At 34.6% G+C, this 17,254-nt stretch overlaps 3 protein-coding genes across 4 annotated transcripts; 1 reads left to right on the top strand and 2 right to left on the bottom strand.

Annotated features, from left to right (window-relative positions):
• Positions 1-2,326: 2,326 nt before the first annotated feature.
• Positions 2,327-3,631, bottom strand: LOC147274793 (transcription factor bHLH162-like). The gene is made up of 3 exons (XM_086227940.1): positions 3,449-3,631; positions 2,862-3,233; positions 2,327-2,701 (listed from the first exon to the last, which is right to left on the bottom strand). Exons 1-3 carry the CDS (start codon positions 3,581-3,583, stop codon positions 2,633-2,635), a joined length of 576 nt encoding a protein of 191 aa, XP_086084066.1. The 5' UTR covers positions 3,584-3,631; the 3' UTR covers positions 2,327-2,632.
• A 6,767-nt stretch (positions 3,632-10,398) lies between these two features.
• Positions 10,399-12,656, bottom strand: LOC147274792 (polygalacturonase 1 beta-like protein 2). Its single transcript, XM_086257470.1, has 2 exons — positions 12,528-12,656; positions 10,399-12,327 (listed from the first exon to the last, which is right to left on the bottom strand). Exons 1-2 carry the CDS (start codon positions 12,573-12,575, stop codon positions 10,474-10,476), a joined length of 1,902 nt encoding a protein of 633 aa, XP_086113596.1. The 5' UTR covers positions 12,576-12,656; the 3' UTR covers positions 10,399-10,473.
• Positions 12,657-14,884: 2,228 nt separating this feature from the next.
• LOC147274791 (Phosphoglycerate mutase family protein) lies at positions 14,885-17,081 on the top strand. 2 transcript variants are annotated; one of them, XM_086227425.1, is made up of 5 exons: positions 14,896-15,188; positions 15,489-15,734; positions 16,282-16,363; positions 16,552-16,766; positions 16,889-17,081. In XM_086227425.1, exons 1-5 carry the CDS (start codon positions 14,950-14,952, stop codon positions 17,007-17,009), a joined length of 903 nt encoding a protein of 300 aa, XP_086083551.1. In that variant the 5' UTR covers positions 14,896-14,949; the 3' UTR covers positions 17,010-17,081. The 2 variants fall into 2 exon arrangements, with proteins under 2 accessions (XP_086083550.1, XP_086083551.1); XM_086227424.1 differs by lacking the exon at positions 16,282-16,363 and having other exon boundaries at positions 14,885-15,188; positions 15,489-15,723.
• Positions 17,082-17,254: the final 173 nt, after the last annotated feature.

Below are 17,254 nucleotides of genomic sequence, written 5' to 3'. Positions count from 1 at the left end.
AGGTAAGATTTCAAAGTACCGGCCGAAAGATATTCCACAATGATTCAACTACAGTTTACAATACAAACCCGAGTAAAAATGAACTAGCATCTTTATATATTTATAACATTAAATGACTTTGATAAAATTAAAAAATTTGGTGGGAATAATGTGGTATTCAATATAGATTTTTTGATAATAATCAATCTAGACTTTAAAAGTCTATAAAAATTTAATGATTTTCAATCCAGACTTTCATAGAATTTATAAAAATTGTGTGATATTGAAAAATTAAGTCATTGATTTATAAGAAATTTATTAAATAATAGACTTTTATGAATTTTGCCTACAGTTTACATGGTCATTTTTGCTTCCTATTATTAGACAATATATATATATATATATATGTATATACCCGGCTATAATTAAAAACAAACAGAAGACTCAGATCTTGATTAAAAATATAATAATAAAAGAAACATAAACATCATATATATGTCACCCACTACAAGACATGCATAAAACCACAATTTGACCTAGTATTAAAGTGAGATCCTACCTTTATTAAACATTTGATATACATGTGGTAGAAAAATTGTACTATGCCTAGAATTATTGTCTTGCAAAAGCAGACACCTGAGACTGAGACTGATCTTGAGGGGTCATATCGATCTCCACCTTGTTAAAGAATCACCAATATATGATACTAGCTAATTGCTAAGCCATGCATGCATGCGCATGCACATGGGTGTAGCTTGGAAATTACATATCATCTGTTGATCGATGTAGCTATATATATATATGGCATGTGAATCACAGTTAAAGCTGTAATATGTAACGTTGGTGTTGGATCGAGATATGCATGTTTGAAATTTGATGGAGGCGCCGCCCCACCTGTAAGTGGAAGCAAGCTAGCCAATAATAGTGATCCATTGGAAATTTGATGGAGGCGCCGCCCCACCTGTAAGTGGAAGCAATAGCCAATAATAGTGATCCATATGTAATATATATACATATAACTTATTGGAGATCGAAGCTTATTGGAGATCGAAGCTAGAGCCAAGTAGCCAACCCAAACCTCCTTGTACTCTTCTTCACACGCATATATATATGCATGATCATACTATTCAGCTGACTTTATGCTTGATTAATTGACTACTCAAGTCTTACTCGATCCCTATATATAGTTAATAATGCCTGAAGCCATATAGCGCTAATTAAGCGTGTTTGTTTGTTTAACTCTCAAATTTAATTATTTTCTACATAGAATTTGACCAATTAACTTCCTTCCGCGCCCAACTATTCACCAATCACCACCAATCTAATCTAAGAAAGTCTAACCTTAAATAGTCATGCAGCTATAGTCATCCGTACATATTGTATATACATATATGCTCTTTGATTAGATACAAGTGCTTGGCATAGTACTGCAGTGCAAGTAGCGTTTATATACATGTATCACACCATTTCCATTATCCAGATGCAAGCATGCATGCTGTGAATTTTTATGTTACGATTTTCACACAATTATATATAGACTTAAAAACGAATTGGGTTATCACATCTCCTTGTAATTTTTCTTAATTAATTTACAAAAAAATTAGAATATAACAGATGCAGTTTGAGCTTATTTCAATTTTTTTTACCCCTTAAAATGCAGCTAGATAGTTTTCAAGTCTTTTAATATATACAAATTAATCACTGCATACTATATATCATTTTTAGGCTTATATTATATAGTAGGTATTGGGTAGTAAATTATTTAATATCAGAAAATTATTGCTTCCATTTTATAAACTATTATAATGAGGTCATATTGTTTTCGAAATGCCTTCCATTCTTTTTCTTCTTTAACCAAAAAAAAAAAAGAATCTCTGAAGTGCCTTTGCCATTCTCACATTCTCTCAGACCTTAGAGCTAGTGTTAAAACCTGATATTGTTAGATTCAAGAACAGGTTCCAACAATTTTCGAAAGAATTTCTTTTTTTGATAAAAGGCAATATATGAATCCTTCGAGTCTCAAGTAATTAAGCTAGAGAAAAATCAACACAATCGAATCAATATAACAGATGCAGTTTTAGCTTATTTCAATTTTTTTTACCCCTTAAAAAAAAAAAAAAAATAGAATCTCTGAAGTGCCTTTTGCCATTCTCACATTCTCTCAGGCCTTAGTGTTGGAACCTGATCTTTGTGAGATTTAAGACCAGGCTCCAACTATTTTCGAAAGATTTAATTTTTTGATAAAAGGCAATGAATCCTTCGAGTCTCAAGTAATTAATTATATGCAGAGCTAGAGTACTACTAAATAATTCATATGTTTATTGAGAATTTACATACTGACATCGATCACTGTCTACATGAACTAGCTACTAGTATTGCCTAGTATATATGGCATAGTACTCTGTGGAATTGTTGAACATTACATTAATTAATTTCTAGCTTGCCTTATTCGGCCTACATTTACAACAATTGAGGAGCTAGCCAACTCCAAATATTGATCATCATGAAATCTCAATATTTAATAGCCAACAAATCAACTGGTACAATTCACATATTCAGTCGATCCTCAGCCTCCTTTTGGGGCTCTCTTCATGTTGCAGTTGCTAATATTAAAGCATCAATATAAATTCAGTAGTACGTAGTAGCTAGTCGATCAGTAAACCAAGTCCTGCAGTCTCTGCCATACCCTTGAAGTCTCTACACCAACTCTTGAAATTTTAACCTACAAAATAAATAGCATATATCATCAAAATTAATCATCCATGCCTCAAACTCAATTTAATCATCACAAATTAATTGTTACCCTATATATATATACTGCTATAATATAAACAGACACACACACACATATGCATATATATGTTTAATTGATTAATAATTACCTGAGCATGCAGTGTGTGGAAAACCTTATCACCCACAGTGGAAAAGCTAGCGCTGACAACTTCAGCTCCTTCTTCCTCAAGAACACTGATCACTTCATAAAACATGAAGTTCTTATACAACCCACTGATCAGCATCACTTCTATACTTGAACCCGAGTCTTTTAACTTAATCACAGGCAATCTCGATGACATCATACAATTCATGTTGCTATCATCAGTATTATTAATATGACTACTACTCCCTAATTGGGGTGGTGGTGATGATGACCTCATTGCTTTCTCCTTCCTCCCCTTCAAGTTCTCTATTCTTTCTCTCAGTTGCTTTATGTAGGAGGCCGCAACATCAAGCTGATTTTGCTGTGACTGCATGTCCTGAATAACAGAAGTTCAATTGCAACTAATTAGTGGAGGTAATTAATCATAGATTAAAAGAGTACTATAAACTGATTGTTTTGGATGAAGTGATTGAACAATATTATTAAATAAAAGTCTAAAACAACGTATATATGTACAATACCACAAAAAATAATGTGACGAGTATTCGGAGTACTTATAGTTTTAATTAATATATATGTATGTATGTATACCTTGGAGTTGGAGGCTTTGAAGTGTTGGGGAGGAACAAGAGAAGCAAGCTTGAGGCAGAGACCTTTCATGTGAATTCTTCTATTCCTCTCCACTGTCTTTCTGTCCAGCTTCGAAGACTCACTGCTACACTTCATCTTAATCTCTCTTTCTCTCTCTCAAACACCCAAAAATCAAAATACAAGAAAAAGAGAGCAAAGGAAGATCGAGAGCTAGAGTAGTTGAAGTGCAGGCATACTTATATATACCATCGGAGGTGGCAATATGGGTAATTCTGTGGATATATAACTACACGTACGTAAGCAAGCGAGTAATGGAAGCACGTAGCGAAGCTTCTAGTGTCAAATTCCACATGGCCGGGCCCACTCTAGCAAAAACTAAGAACACCTGTCAAGATGCAAAGTCGTGGGATCCACCTCCGTAAGTGTGGAATAGTTGGGTGGGATTTGTTTTATGCTGACGTGTCCGAATAGGCGAGGGCTGATTGCTGACTGTTGACTTTTTGACCCTTTAATTCTCTCTGAGAATCCGCGCTTTCACCGACCATTTAACATTTTATGCAAATATTTTTAAAACCCGAGTCTCTGCTGCACCCTGCAGCAGCCATTTAACATGTTTTTGTTTTTTAAATTTTTTTAGGTTTTACTATAATTATTGCTGATTGCGTAAGAAATTAATTTTTTGTTAACAATTCACGTGTTCAAATTTTAACTCGGTTAGAAATATAATATGAAGATTGATATTCTCAACAAAGAATAGGATTAATAAACCCTTTGACTTTTGATTCATTTCATAAGACTTTGTACAAGGATGATCAAATTGGGGATTATACTAATAATAAAAAGATTCATTAATATATTTGTATCCGTGTATGACTGCTCTTTTTTTATTAAGTCAATGTGCTATATACATAATAATAATTAGAATATATGTAAGAAATGGAAAATGTAAAAGGCAAGATTAAATTTTGCACTATCTCTTCAAAAATTTGTCTCACATAATCACATAGGCAAGGTTTTTGTTTTAATCTTCCCATATAAAGCTAGTTTGGTGCTTTGGGAATATCAAGGTATTAAATTTCAAAATTTTCGGCAAAGTTTTGCCGAAAATTTTGTTTTTTTAGGGTTTCGAAATCGAAACATATATTTAATAATTTTTCGGGAAAAGTTTGCCGAAATTTTCGAAACTTTTGAAATTTCAGCGAACTTTATCAAAATTTACCGAAATTTATCGAAATTTTCATATTTTCTATTTTCTCCAACTTCAGAAATTCATCAAAAATAGCTCGAGACTCAAAATAATTCACCGAAAAATTCTACGGACTCGTATTGATGAGTACTAATTTCCTATAACCTCAAAATAGTCAAATTACTTTAAAAAAATTATGAAAAATCCTACTCTTATAATTTAATTCTGAAAAAATAATAATCGCCAAATTTTTGAATTTTCATTTTCTAAAATTCATTTCCACACAACTAAGCTCTAGAACCACAACCAAAGGTTGAAGTTAGTTAAAATAAATTTAAAGAAATTTCTAATTCCTTTAAACAAACCTTAAAAATAAATTTGAAAAATTTAAATAACAAAATTACCATAAGCTAAAATTTGGGTTGTTATACTTAGTGAAGACAAACCTTGGATAGGTGAGAGGCACGGGAAAAAAGGAATGAAAGATTAAAAAAAAAAAAAAGACTGAAGAGAAAGGTACGAGGAAAAAAAGTAAGAGAAAAATAAAAAAGGAGAGGGGGTTTGGGGCCTTTGGGCAATTGGAAAGAAAAAAAAAAATTTGAAATTTCGTTTAGTTATTTTAAACCTTAAACCTTAATACATTTCTATATAAAAAAATAATTAAAAGTATTCTAAAGGGCCTAAAACTTAATATCCTAAAAAATATAGAGTATATAGGGTTTAATGTATAGATTATAAAGTATAAAAAGTATTAGGGTATATAGAATATATAGAGTATTAAAGTTTAGATTTTAGTGTATAATTAAATTATATAGTATAAAGAATATACTACTTTTGTTTATACATTATATTAATTTTATTTAACAGTATTTGCTACAGCGCGCATTATATTCACCTTATATCACATGAAATCTATTATATAATTTGATTTCTTCAATGTTTTTTTATCAATTTAGTAGATAATATGTTAAATAAACATATGGTAAAATATTAAAATATTCCATATTTTGATAGCAATTTCTGTCATTTCCGTCTAATTATTGTCGAAATTTAAAAATTTTCAAAATTTCCATCGAAATTTCTTCGAAATCTGAAAGTTCATTCCTTAGGGATATGTCTTCACTCTTCAAAATAAGACGTAAGGCATTTATTATGAGTAACAAAGTAATGGTTTGCTTTTTTTCTTCACATCTATATTTATTATTTTAAATGAAAGATGGTCTAGACTGAATGGCCGTAATTTTGGATAAATTATTCAGTAATGCTACACTTACCACATTTTTATACCACAATTTCATACCATTTTACATGGCATTCATACATTGGACACTAAAAATTAAAAAATAAAACCTAAAAAAGGAAAAGGAAATACTCTTCCAGTAAAGTAATGACACATCAGGTGAGATACAAATGTGGGAAAAAGAATGTGGGACAACTAGCAATATTGTAAATTATTGTATGTGACCATAACACCATGTGACATGATGACGTAATATTACCGATTTACTCAAATTATAACACGTGTATAATAATTAATTTTTAAAACTCTAAAATCTAGGAAAACCCCTAAAATTTAGGAAAAAAACCCTTAAAATCGTCCACATGTTATAATTTGAGTGAATTGGTAACACTACGTCATTAAAGGTTATGTGGTGTTACGGTCACATACAATAATTTTTCGTAATTTTGAACTTATTACTTTTTTCTTGATTAATAAATTTCAACTTTCAAGCCAATTATATATATAAATATAAATATATATATCTTGCATATATGAGTGCTGCTTGGATTAACATGCCCGTACTCATAGCATGTGCATCTACCCGCCGAAAAAAAATGCACTAGGCCCAGCCCTAGGAAATATATGGTGAATTGGTCAGTCATTGTCAGGTTTTCAATGAAAGGTCAAGTGCCATATATATATCTGCTAGCAATCTCTCAACTTAATTTGGTACGTTATTGATAATTAGCCAAAAATACTAATTTAACTTAGATTATTATAATTAATATGTGGCTCATAATTTGGAATTTAGAATATATAACCAATGGTGCATGTGAACGTACAGTCGTATATAACCAAATATCGTATTAAAAGAAGCCATTATCATATATAAGATTTTTTTTAAAATGAAGTAGCTAGCTAGCTAGCCAAAACCTCTATTTGTATTGAGAAGTTGTTTAACACATCCACCATTTTAATTTGTAACTCCAACAGAAAACAACAGAAAATATAAGATTTATGAACAAAAAAGGCATCTGATCGACGTACGTAAGAGCTGACGTAAGTAAGACGTAAGGGATGCCATGACAAAAAAAAGTTTATTTGTATATATAGAAAAAGGAAACTTTATAGGTCAAAGTTGTTCATCCAATTCCAGAACAATAGTGCTATTCCTAATGCTGCTATATGATCAGATACGTGGTATACGAAAAACTACAGAAAAAAGAAAAAAAAAAAGAAAAGAAAGAAGACTCTGACCAGTCAAACATTGCAAAGTTTGTCGTATTCTAATGGTAATCAATTTAAATATATACAGCACCGTCAGCACCATAAAAATGCTTTATGTTTTAATTATTATTTAAATTTGGGGCTGCCTTTGCTTTGAGCCTTTGACACAATGACACCAATAATAAAATAATTAGTTATTACACTAATCAAATCATGCACTGATTAGAAGTCTTTGGTTTAATTAATTTGTTCGCTATGAGGAGACTCTGGATTTGAATGTCAACAAATATAAACATATCCATGTGATGTGGTATAGTGGTATTAATGTACCTATTATTTATGATCGTGTATGGACTATGGAGTAAGCGTGGTATGCAACAGCGCAAAGACCAAAACACAGTTTCAAAACTCATAACAATATTAAAAAACAAATGATCGATCCCTGACTGTGAGACTTTACTTAACATCTTTTTGACCAAATATGATATAGAATGAGCTATCATATGGAGATTCTAATGCTACATACGCATTTTTTTGCATTCATCTTTATTATTTTTATCCTAAAATTTAAATGGATGAGTCGTTTGATTTGTTTGCATTTCATAAGATGACGTAAAACAAATGACAGAACGGTTCATGCAACAACTCGACCGCCAAAAGGCTAAGAAAAGAAACAAGCTTCAGCCCGGCCCAGCGTTAGAAATAGACCCATGATATACTGATTCGAGGGCCTATTTTAGTCAAATTTCTTCGTTTAGGGCTTCAAATAAGCAATTTAGTGTTTTTGAATAAGTTTTCTAAATTGCATTTTATTTCAATTTTTATTTCCGTTTTGAATTTCAAACGTTTAGGGTTCTGAACGCATTTAAACAATCTTTTTGGATGTTTGTAACATTCATTATTATAATTATTTTCAATCAGAAAACCTTGAGTTTTCTTTCATTTCTCTGGTGGATTCCAGATTATTTTTTAGAGTTAACACTAATTTTCTCTAATCTCTTTTAATTGCGTGTTATACTGCGTCATAAGATGGCTTCACTGTAACTATTTTCAATTATGATATTTTCTCATACAATGTTTTTGCATATTTCCCAATACTGGATTGAAGAGTTCATATTTTTCAAATTTGATAGTGTTTCGATTTGTCCCCATACTATGATATATAGCCATGCGAATATCTTCACCGTAACTATTCTGAAATATGATAATCTTCTCATGCACTTTTCACTTTTACGTGTGAAACTGGTCTCCTCATGTTTTAGGCCTTTAGAGTTTAGGTTAGACATTATGATCACAGCCAGGTGTGCGCGCTCATCATTATGCGCTCTAAACTCTACAAATTATTTCATATATTCACATCGATATATGTCCATATCACTCATATAGTCATATGTTGTTGTGAAAAAGTTCCAATTTAGTGAGGAAGTTTTTCTTAGATTCTTAAATTGATTTCTAGGCTGCATGACTTCAACGTAGCTAGCATAGGGGTGTTTTCTTTTTGGTCTGAGCATAGGGGGGTGCTCATTCACTCGATACCAATTTATCATATATTTCAATTTTCAATATTCAATTCAATTATAAATCCATCTTATGAGGTTTTGTTTTTTTTTGTATGGGGAAAAATCAAATTTGATATCTCTCCCGTTATTAAAGAGAGAAATACCACTAAATTAATAAATACTTTAGAAATCCAATTTAAAAAATTGTTTTTCTGTACTTTAAATAACTTTTTTAATTTTTTAAACGGGGACTCGACTTTTGAAAACAAAAACTAAGTACATCTTGGAGAGCCTAATAAAGTCCTCAATGAGGAGTTGATCCCAACAAATAGGACGTCAGTCCCACACAAATAAGTTAAGGAGTGACCAAAACCTTACAACCCCATATATCACGTAATTTCTCTCTATAAATATAGGATTAATTATATATACTTTACACTCCTCAAATATAGATTATTTTTTAGTTTGGTATATAATATTCAAAATGTTTCAATGTGGAACTTAAAGTTTCTGAAAATTGTAAAGTGTTCATGTTGTTAACTTGTCTGTTAATTTTGACTGCATATAATATGTGTGAGATTTATTTACACTAACGTAGACAAATAAAATAAACTAAATAAACAAAAAAGAAAAAAAAAGTAGCTAAATTATTATATTTTAAAAAACAAATTAAAAGATAACATTAAAACTAAATATAAAAAATTACCTCCTTCATCTCTACCTCTCCCTCCTCTCTCGTCTCTTTCGTTCCCAATTTTTTGTTTTTTCAATTTTTAATTGATTGTTAGTTTTTTAATTTATAAAATTTTAATTGGTTTTTTCATAAATTTAAGTTTTATATTGAAACGTTTTAAACATCGGATATTAAAGTGAAAAATGACTTATATTTAAGAGATGCAAGTATAATTGAGTCATTGAGCCATAAATATATAATCGAGTTCATATTAATCTAATCTCCAACTATCTACAATTCACAAATCAATAAGAAATGTAATTGCCGAATTGCGTGCCAATATCCAAATCTTGTCCCGGCAAAAACTAACTTTTGGCATATTCATAGCCATTCAAGTATTCAACACGCAAAGGCAAAAAGGCAATGATGATATAAATGCAAAATGCATATATATATATTACTACTTGGATAGCTTCAAGTTGAGAAACTTTCTTTCTTTTTTTTCTTTTTCTTTTTCCTTTTCTTTAATTTTTTTTTTTCAAATTAGTTAGTGGGCCTGGCTGGTCCCAACATTATGCATTCTATTTCTTTAGTCTACAGACTCCATAATTCCATATATACCATGCGGTCCATGCCAAAAAGGCCAAAGGAGCACTAGCTATCATTTTGATGCACTACACAAGCTTCAGCAATGTTGCATGCTCTCTGCAGCTTCATTGCTTTGCTTTCACTTTTAACTGCACACTCCATTTTCCCAACACGCGCACTACATTCATATACCCAGCTAAGATTTTGTTCCTTCAAACCTCAACCTTCTTTCTTACTTTTCTTTTTTCCTTTTCAATCTATTTATTCTTTGACATTTGAGAATTGTGACTAATTTAAACGATCCTAGATCCCAAGTGTTTTGAGTGCTTGTAGGGTTAATCCTAATATTTAATGAATCTGATTGTATGATTAAACCTTAATGGGTTCGAGAAATTATGGGAGATTGTGACACCCAAATCACACTTCTTAACACCAAATTTTGACCAAAGAAAAACACATAAGTCACCTCAATGGCTCAATCCAATACAACCCAATTAACAAAGAAAATTTTGACCAAAAAAAAAAATAACATTGAAATTAACAATTAAACTAGCAAATAAAAAAGCTTCATATGACAATAAATCTGCGTGAAAAATTATATGTAAGACAAAACCAAGCCACCCATCCTGATCAATCCGCAACGGTCCACGTCATATCGTTCTCGAATATCCAGTGGCAGACTTCAATTTGTCCAGGACTGGACCCCAGTGCCACAAAAGCACCATGTCCCGGGCTCCACGATGACGTGTCAAGATGACAGATGGCAACACCGTGATTGATCTTACTCTTACTCTCCACATCAACAATATCAGCCTCATAGACCCTAACCTTGGGTACAGAATGGCAATAATACAATAAGTACGGGTACAAACTCTGATGGCACGACACTGATTCGGTCACTTCTCCACCGTTGATACCACTGACCGTTCCGATCATCACCCTCTGGCTAGACCCATTTATATTCTCTGTGTTTCTGACCACCACATTGTGGCCTAGGACCGAGACGGAAAAGTCTATCATGTCCTCGATGGACCCCACGCACTGCTTGGTCTCGCCCGGGCTCGGAGCCCTCTCACACTCCGTTAGCGCGTTGGTTAAGACGCGCTCCATGGAGGAGTTCTCCCGCGCGTGAAATATCTGCTTGAGCTCCGACATCCTTGATGTAGAAAATGGTAATTTCGACAAAATCGACCGGGGCAAAAACGACCTTTCCGGCATTCTGTCTCTAATGTCGGGCATCGCCATTATATTCCCCTGCTTCAACATCGATTCCCTGAAGAATTTACCCGCTTCAATCCCCTTATTTACGAAACTGCCACTACCGGTAGTGAAATTGCTATACTCATTAAATGTGACGCCGTTTTTAGTATAGTCTTTGAAGGTGCGACCCAAACTGTATGATTTGAACCCGACTGTGGTACGACCCGACGACCCTGCACCATACTCTTTAAACGAGTCATTTCCGAGGTTGAACGATTTCCCGTAATTGGCGAAATTCACTTTCCCAGAATTCGAATTTCTCGCGTAAGATTGAAACGAATCGTCGCCGACATTTGCTCTGTTGCGATAATTCGAGAAGCTATCGATCCCAGATTTCCCGCCAGCGCCATAGCTCTTGAAGTTGTTATGTGGGTTGTTACCGGATTGACCGTACCCTTTAAACGAATCGTTCGCGCCGTTTCCTAACTCTCCGTAACCAGTGAAACCCGACCCGATTATGTTCGAATCACCGGCGTAGTTGTTGAACTCGCTTGGGTTGGCATTGCCGTTCTTGCCGTAGCTGATGAATGTCTCGGACCCCGAGTTGGTTTCGTCGCTGTAGCCCGTGAAAGACAGTCTGTGATTTTTTGCGTTCGAGTCGTAGGATGCGAATCGGAGATTGGGGACGTTGACTCGGTCGTCGTAGTTGTTGAACTCGCCGGAGCCGGCCCCGGCGCCCGCGGCGTAGTTGGTGAAGGTGGAGTTGGCGACGTTGGCTTCGCGGGAGTAGCTGGTGAACTGTTCCCTGTGGGAGTGGGAGTCCTTGCTGTATTTGTTGAACGAGTCGAGGGGTGAGTTCAACTCGTCCGAGTAGTTCTTGAACGAGTCGACTCCGCCGAGTTGGGAGGTGCCGTAGTTGGCGAAGTTCTTGTTGGAGTAGAGGGCAAAGTTTGCGTCTTTGGAGCGTCCGCTGAGTGAATGATGTTGAGGTGTTTGTGAAAATGCATCGAAGGAACAGTAAAGGTTGGCCAAGGAACAAAAGGAGTTGAAGTGGGAAGAGAGTGAGTTTTGGGCAGCGAGTTTGGTGAGTGAGGCTGAGTCAATTGGGTTGAGTTGTGAGGCTTTGGAGAAAAGGAAAGTGGGTTTGGGGAGCTTGTTGGAGATATGGTTGTCCCAGTAGCGAATGAGTGAGGCTTTGGGTGTAAATGGGTTGAGTTGGGGGTCTGGGTGAGAGACCTTGCTTAAGCTTGTAGTTTCAGTACTACTTGTGCTGCCCAGTGAGACCTGCATGAATATATATATGTACCATACAACAAGAAAAATTAGAGTGAGGACAATGACATGTATATATATATATATATATATGTATGCATTATAGAGCAAAATGTATATATGTAATGGTCCAATGGATGAGTATAACATTGTAATGTGAAAACCAGAAGAGATGTATGCATATGAATCAGTATTAGTTCTTATTTTCTTACCTTGAAATGTGAGAGTGAAAAGAGCAAGAAGAGGAGGAAAATGCTCATGCTGTAGAAAGAGTTGGAAAGAGATTGAGAGAAAGAGGGAGAGAGAGGAGTAATGAGTCTAATGACAAGTTAGCTAGCCTTGTTGAGAGTAGAGAAGGAGGGGCACAGCTTCTTTTCCGAGTGTTATATATATTCCTTTCTTTAGGCAGACGTTGCTTTATAAAAGCCTATATTCTAGGTGGGTGATGTATAAAATGCAGTCATAATGGAATGGTAGATGTAACTATGCAAGTACAAAATATATATATATATATGTATGGAGTAGAAGGTTGGTTTTATCTTTTTGATCTTTTTCTAATTTGAAAGAGTAAAAACCTGTAATATGGTGGCCTAGTATATAACTTTATATAGCCGAGGGTTAGGGAATCAAGAATCAATAGCATATAATTTAATTAGGTGCGTGAGGACTGAGCAGCAAGTGGTTCCCTTTTCAGTGAACCATATCATCGTGCTTCAGATCACCATGCTTATATGGAAAACAAGAGTCAGAGATTATCAACATATTCTAAATGACACAAATATCGAAAGGCTAGCCATACATATATATATTGCTTAATTCAGATCATCCATGTATGGCTTTGCTAAATCCTAGAGCTTCTAATTATAAAAATAGGTACCAACTCAAATATGAAAGACGAAAGATGCTTCATTTTTGGCTCAAGTAGCCCACTAATTTAGTGCAGCGTGCATTACAGTTACTAGCAGTCTAACACCTCCTACCTAGGAAGTCAGTAGACTCAGTACTGCTGGCAGTATAAATAGACCACTAGCCAACAAATATATGTAGCAAGTTTCCTAAGTTTTTGTTTTTTATACGCTCAAATCTGTGCTTTTGTAATTAACCAAGAAACAAAGATTTTTGTTACAAAGGAAGGTTAAGTTTTTATAGAAAGATGCTCAAATCTCAACTGCTTTCTGTATATGAGTGAGAGTAGGAGCAGTTGATCAGAGAAAAGGCTGAAATGGGAGGGTCAGGGATGGTCTAGTGCATTAGTGCTGCAGCGAACATATGTTGGAGTTGGGTTTTTTCTTTGGGGCATTTCAGAGGGGATCTTGATTCTTGAGCCATTTGCATAGCGCACTTTGAGACATAATTTGGTAATTGTAGCGTTACAACCACTTTAATTAATTGCTACTTTATTTTGGGATTTAGATCATGTCCTAAGTACTCTAATCTCTTAACCTTACTAATCTTTTAATTATAAAGTGACACATATTTTTTATAATATCTTATAATTCACACTCATTTAGAACTATAATTACTAAATTAAAATAATTAAAAATAAGAAAAACAAAAAAAATCATAAGCCAAGCCCACCCTCCTCCTTCTCCTCCTCCTCCTCCTCCTCCTCCTCTTTCTTGCTTTTCTTTCTCCTGCTCTGAAGATACATATAAAAAATTAAAACAAGACTAAGAATTCAATCCCCCCCATGATATGTAGATCCCTAAATCCACCCCTCCTTCTTCTTCTTCTTCTTCTTCTTTTTATTCTTCAATACATATATAAAATTTACAAAATAAAAATAAAAAGTTAAGAATCCCCTACTAATAATTTGCAAGCCCTCCAAACTTACCCCCTCACACACTATAGTGTCTGCAAATTCTTCACACCCATCTCTTTTTTCTCTTTTTGTTGTAGATACATAAAATTAAAAGAAAATTATAAACATAAATATATTTTAATTACTGAAAAAAAAAAACCCTTTTAATTATAAATGAGTATGAACCATATGATGTTATAAAAGACATGTGTCACTCTATAATTAAAAGGTTAGTAAGGTTAGAAGATTAGAGTGCTTAGGAGAGGATATAAATCCTTTTTAAATGTGTCACATTGTTATGAATAAAGATCAAGACATGATTTTTAGATAAATTAGACCATTTTTTTTTTTGTTTTGTGTAAATTACACGTAGAGTAGTAGGAATATGTACATGCTGGATAAATCTTATTTTGCTTTAGTTTGGGCTGGGCTATAGCACAAGTGCACAACTAGTATGATGCCTAAATTAGTCCCTAGAAATGAGAGAGATAGACATATTAATTGTATATAAGACTGTTTCATTAAAAAAAATTTAGTGGCAGTTTAGGTGGACAAACACATCAATAAAAAATATTTCAATATTTCATTATCACTTGTTAAACAAAAATTGAGGAAATTACCCCATTTGGGCGAATTGTGGAAGTGTAGTAGCATTTGAGGGTGTGAACCACATGTGGTCATGTCGTTTCATCTCAAGACCTCAGTCGGTCAAACGACAAGTCGTTTGCGTCAATTGGCTGGATTAGTTGGATGAAGTGAAAGAAGTTGAGACTATAGAGCAAGCCCAGAAGTTGGTGTGTGTTAGTCAAGACATCCCCAAATACCCGCCAAAAATGGTAGTAACATCTTCTTCCATTACAAACCCTCCTCCTCCTCCGCCTCTAAATCCATCGACAACCTCTGAAAACCCCAACAATTCATTCACACCCATCATCAGCCGCCGCAGCCTCCTCGCCGCGCTCACCATCTCCACAACCCCTTTTGCGCACCATTCTCTCAACCCCATGTCCGTACAACAGGTAGCCTTTGCACGTGGCCTTTTCCAGATGCCCCCAGTTCGGCTCACCAACCGGTAATTCAGTCACCCAGACTTCTTTTCCTTGTTGAATTGCTCTTTCATTGCTTGCTGAGAAAATTGAGGAATTGGAAAACATGATAATGGGGTTGTGTGGTTGCTATTTTCTTTCAGAAAACTGAAAAAGTTGACCCCATTTAAGCCTTAGTAGTGGCCAGTGGGGTATATGAGGTTCAGTTGAGTAACAGTTTCAGTTGTATTGGGTTCCAAATGATATTAAATATGGCCATGGTATGATGGTACTAGTGCATTAGTTCTTGAATTGTTGCTAACTGTTGTTGGTTGGTGTATGGGAAGGTACTTTCTGGTGAGGGCTGGGGAGTCTGAATTTGAGAGCTTAGGAGTAATTAATACGAACCCAGTTGCGAAAACTTCCATGGATAGCGGGTTGTCAGAGAGAGGGAAGAAGCAGGCCGTGAGGGCAGCTTTCGATTTGAAGGAAATGGGAGCTTGTGAAAACAACTGTTGGATATGGCCTTCTATCACTCAGAGAGCTTACCAGGCTGCAGAGATCATTGCATCGGTTAATGGGGTCAGTCGAAGGTCTGCAAGTTAGTATCCCATGGAATCAATTGGTTCTAGATCATTGCCATCATAGTTTGGTGGTTCTATATTGTACCATATACAAATATGATTTTGCTTTTGAAAAACAAAGTGTTAAGAGATTTTCAGACTTGTTATTGGGTACATGAAACTATAAATTATAGTGCTTCATTGATTTGGTTGCTACGCATGCCCAGGAAGAGAAAGGGATCATCCCTTTTGGCACCTATTAGTACTAATGTTTACTTGTTCAATTAAGCCTGCTGCATACTCAATCTAAATTTTTATTTGTTTTGAATCCATAACATCAGAATATTTATGATTGTTATTATATTTCCTGCTCCTAGTTAAGTTAGCAATCAAAGGGAGGCAACTCCCATAAATCAAACTCATTCCTCCTAAACATTTTAAGCTGAATTGGGATCATGCTTTTAGAGGCCAATAGGGAGTGACATTGCCATTGTAGAAGCCTGCTGATTGAGTATACCTTTATAAATCTGTTCCAAGATGTTTGCTTGATGCAATCATCATCCCTTCTTTGTTGCAGTTATATTGTCCCAGAGTATAGCTTTCTAGATGCCCGTGGGTTGGGAGCTTATGAAGGAAAGAACCTGGAAGCTGTTTCAGCAGTAACATTTCCAATTGCTACACATTTTTAAATTATCAGAACATATCTTGGATACTGTTTCTAAGAACTTTTTGAAAAGTAGAAAATGAAAGAGAGATTCATATTTTTACAATTCTTCTTTTACTCAACCAAGTTGAATCGTAGTCATTGACAAGCAAGTACATCAGCATCTTTGTTTATGCTCCTCAGGTATATGAATCAGATACTATCTCTCCAAGAATCAAGCCTCCTCCTATTGACGATGGAACCCCAAATGAGAGCGTTTCAGATGTTTTTGTTCGCGTAACACAACTCATGTCCATACTTGAGACACAATACTCTGAAGACACTGTGATTATTGTCTCACCGGATTCTGACAATTTGACAATCCTTCAAGCTGGTATAGTTGGACTTGACTTGCGCAGGTAATTTTTCCTGCAACTCTTTAAATGTGATTTTCGTTTCCAACAAGAACCTGTGATTGTTATCAAGCATTCTAAGTGCTAAGATATCATTATGCTGTTGTTACATGTCTTTTTAATTTCAGGCACAGGGAACTTTCTTTTGCACCTGGAGAAGTCAGATTTGTTGATACCAGTAGTGTACCTACTTACAAGCAACCTGCATCAGCTGTATATAAATGTCTAAACCCACCAAATTGTAACTAATAACATTTCTTTCTCATATATGTGGGATATCTCCAATATTATGCAGTGAAAGAAGGCCTTTTAATCCGAACATTAATGCTTTGCTCCTTAAAAGTTTTCAGTTTCTGTGCCTTTTTTTATTCTCACTTGCCATACACCTACTTTGAGCTCAACACCTGTGGACAAATTCATTTGCTCCAGCCTGGCAACTGCTTCTATTCTCTGTCAATCTTTTATACAGGCTTTGCTGGGTACAACCAGGTTTT

This window comes from Dryas octopetala, chromosome 9, assembly GCF_963921425.1.
Source record: "Dryas octopetala chromosome 9, drDryOcto1.1, whole genome shotgun sequence".
Classification (NCBI taxonomy): domain Eukaryota; kingdom Viridiplantae; phylum Streptophyta; class Magnoliopsida; order Rosales; family Rosaceae; genus Dryas; species Dryas octopetala.
Note: the sequence above shows the minus strand (reverse complement) of the source record. Positions and strands in the feature narration are given on the sequence as shown.

What these genes read in the sequence shown, in the direction of transcription:
- LOC147274793 (XM_086227940.1), bottom strand. Translation starts at nt 3,583, where the DNA reads ATGAAGTGTAGCAGTGAGTCTTCGAAGCTGGACAGAAAGACAGTGGAG. An exon ending in TCAAAGCCTCCAACTCCAAG is followed by an intron (nt 3,234 to 3,448) that starts GTATACATACAT and finishes TCTGTTATTCAG; the next exon opens with GACATGCAGTCACAGCAAAA. An exon ending in TCCACACACTGCATGCTCAG is followed by an intron (nt 2,702 to 2,861) that starts GTAATTATTAAT and finishes TTTATTTTGTAG; the next exon opens with GTTAAAATTTCAAGAGTTGG.
- LOC147274792 (XM_086257470.1), bottom strand. Translation starts at nt 12,575, where the DNA reads ATGAGCATTTTCCTCCTCTTCTTGCTCTTTTCACTCTCACATTTCAAG. An exon ending in TTTCACTCTCACATTTCAAG is followed by an intron (nt 12,328 to 12,527) that starts GTAAGAAAATAA and finishes ATATTCATGCAG; the next exon opens with GTCTCACTGGGCAGCACAAG.
- LOC147274791 (XM_086227425.1), top strand. Translation starts at nt 14,950, where the DNA reads ATGGTAGTAACATCTTCTTCCATTACAAACCCTCCTCCTCCTCCGCCT. An exon ending in GTTAATGGGGTCAGTCGAAG is followed by an intron (nt 15,735 to 16,281) that starts GTCTGCAAGTTA and finishes TCTTTGTTGCAG; the next exon opens with TTATATTGTCCCAGAGTATA. An exon ending in ACCTGGAAGCTGTTTCAGCA is followed by an intron (nt 16,364 to 16,551) that starts GTAACATTTCCA and finishes TATGCTCCTCAG; the next exon opens with GTATATGAATCAGATACTAT.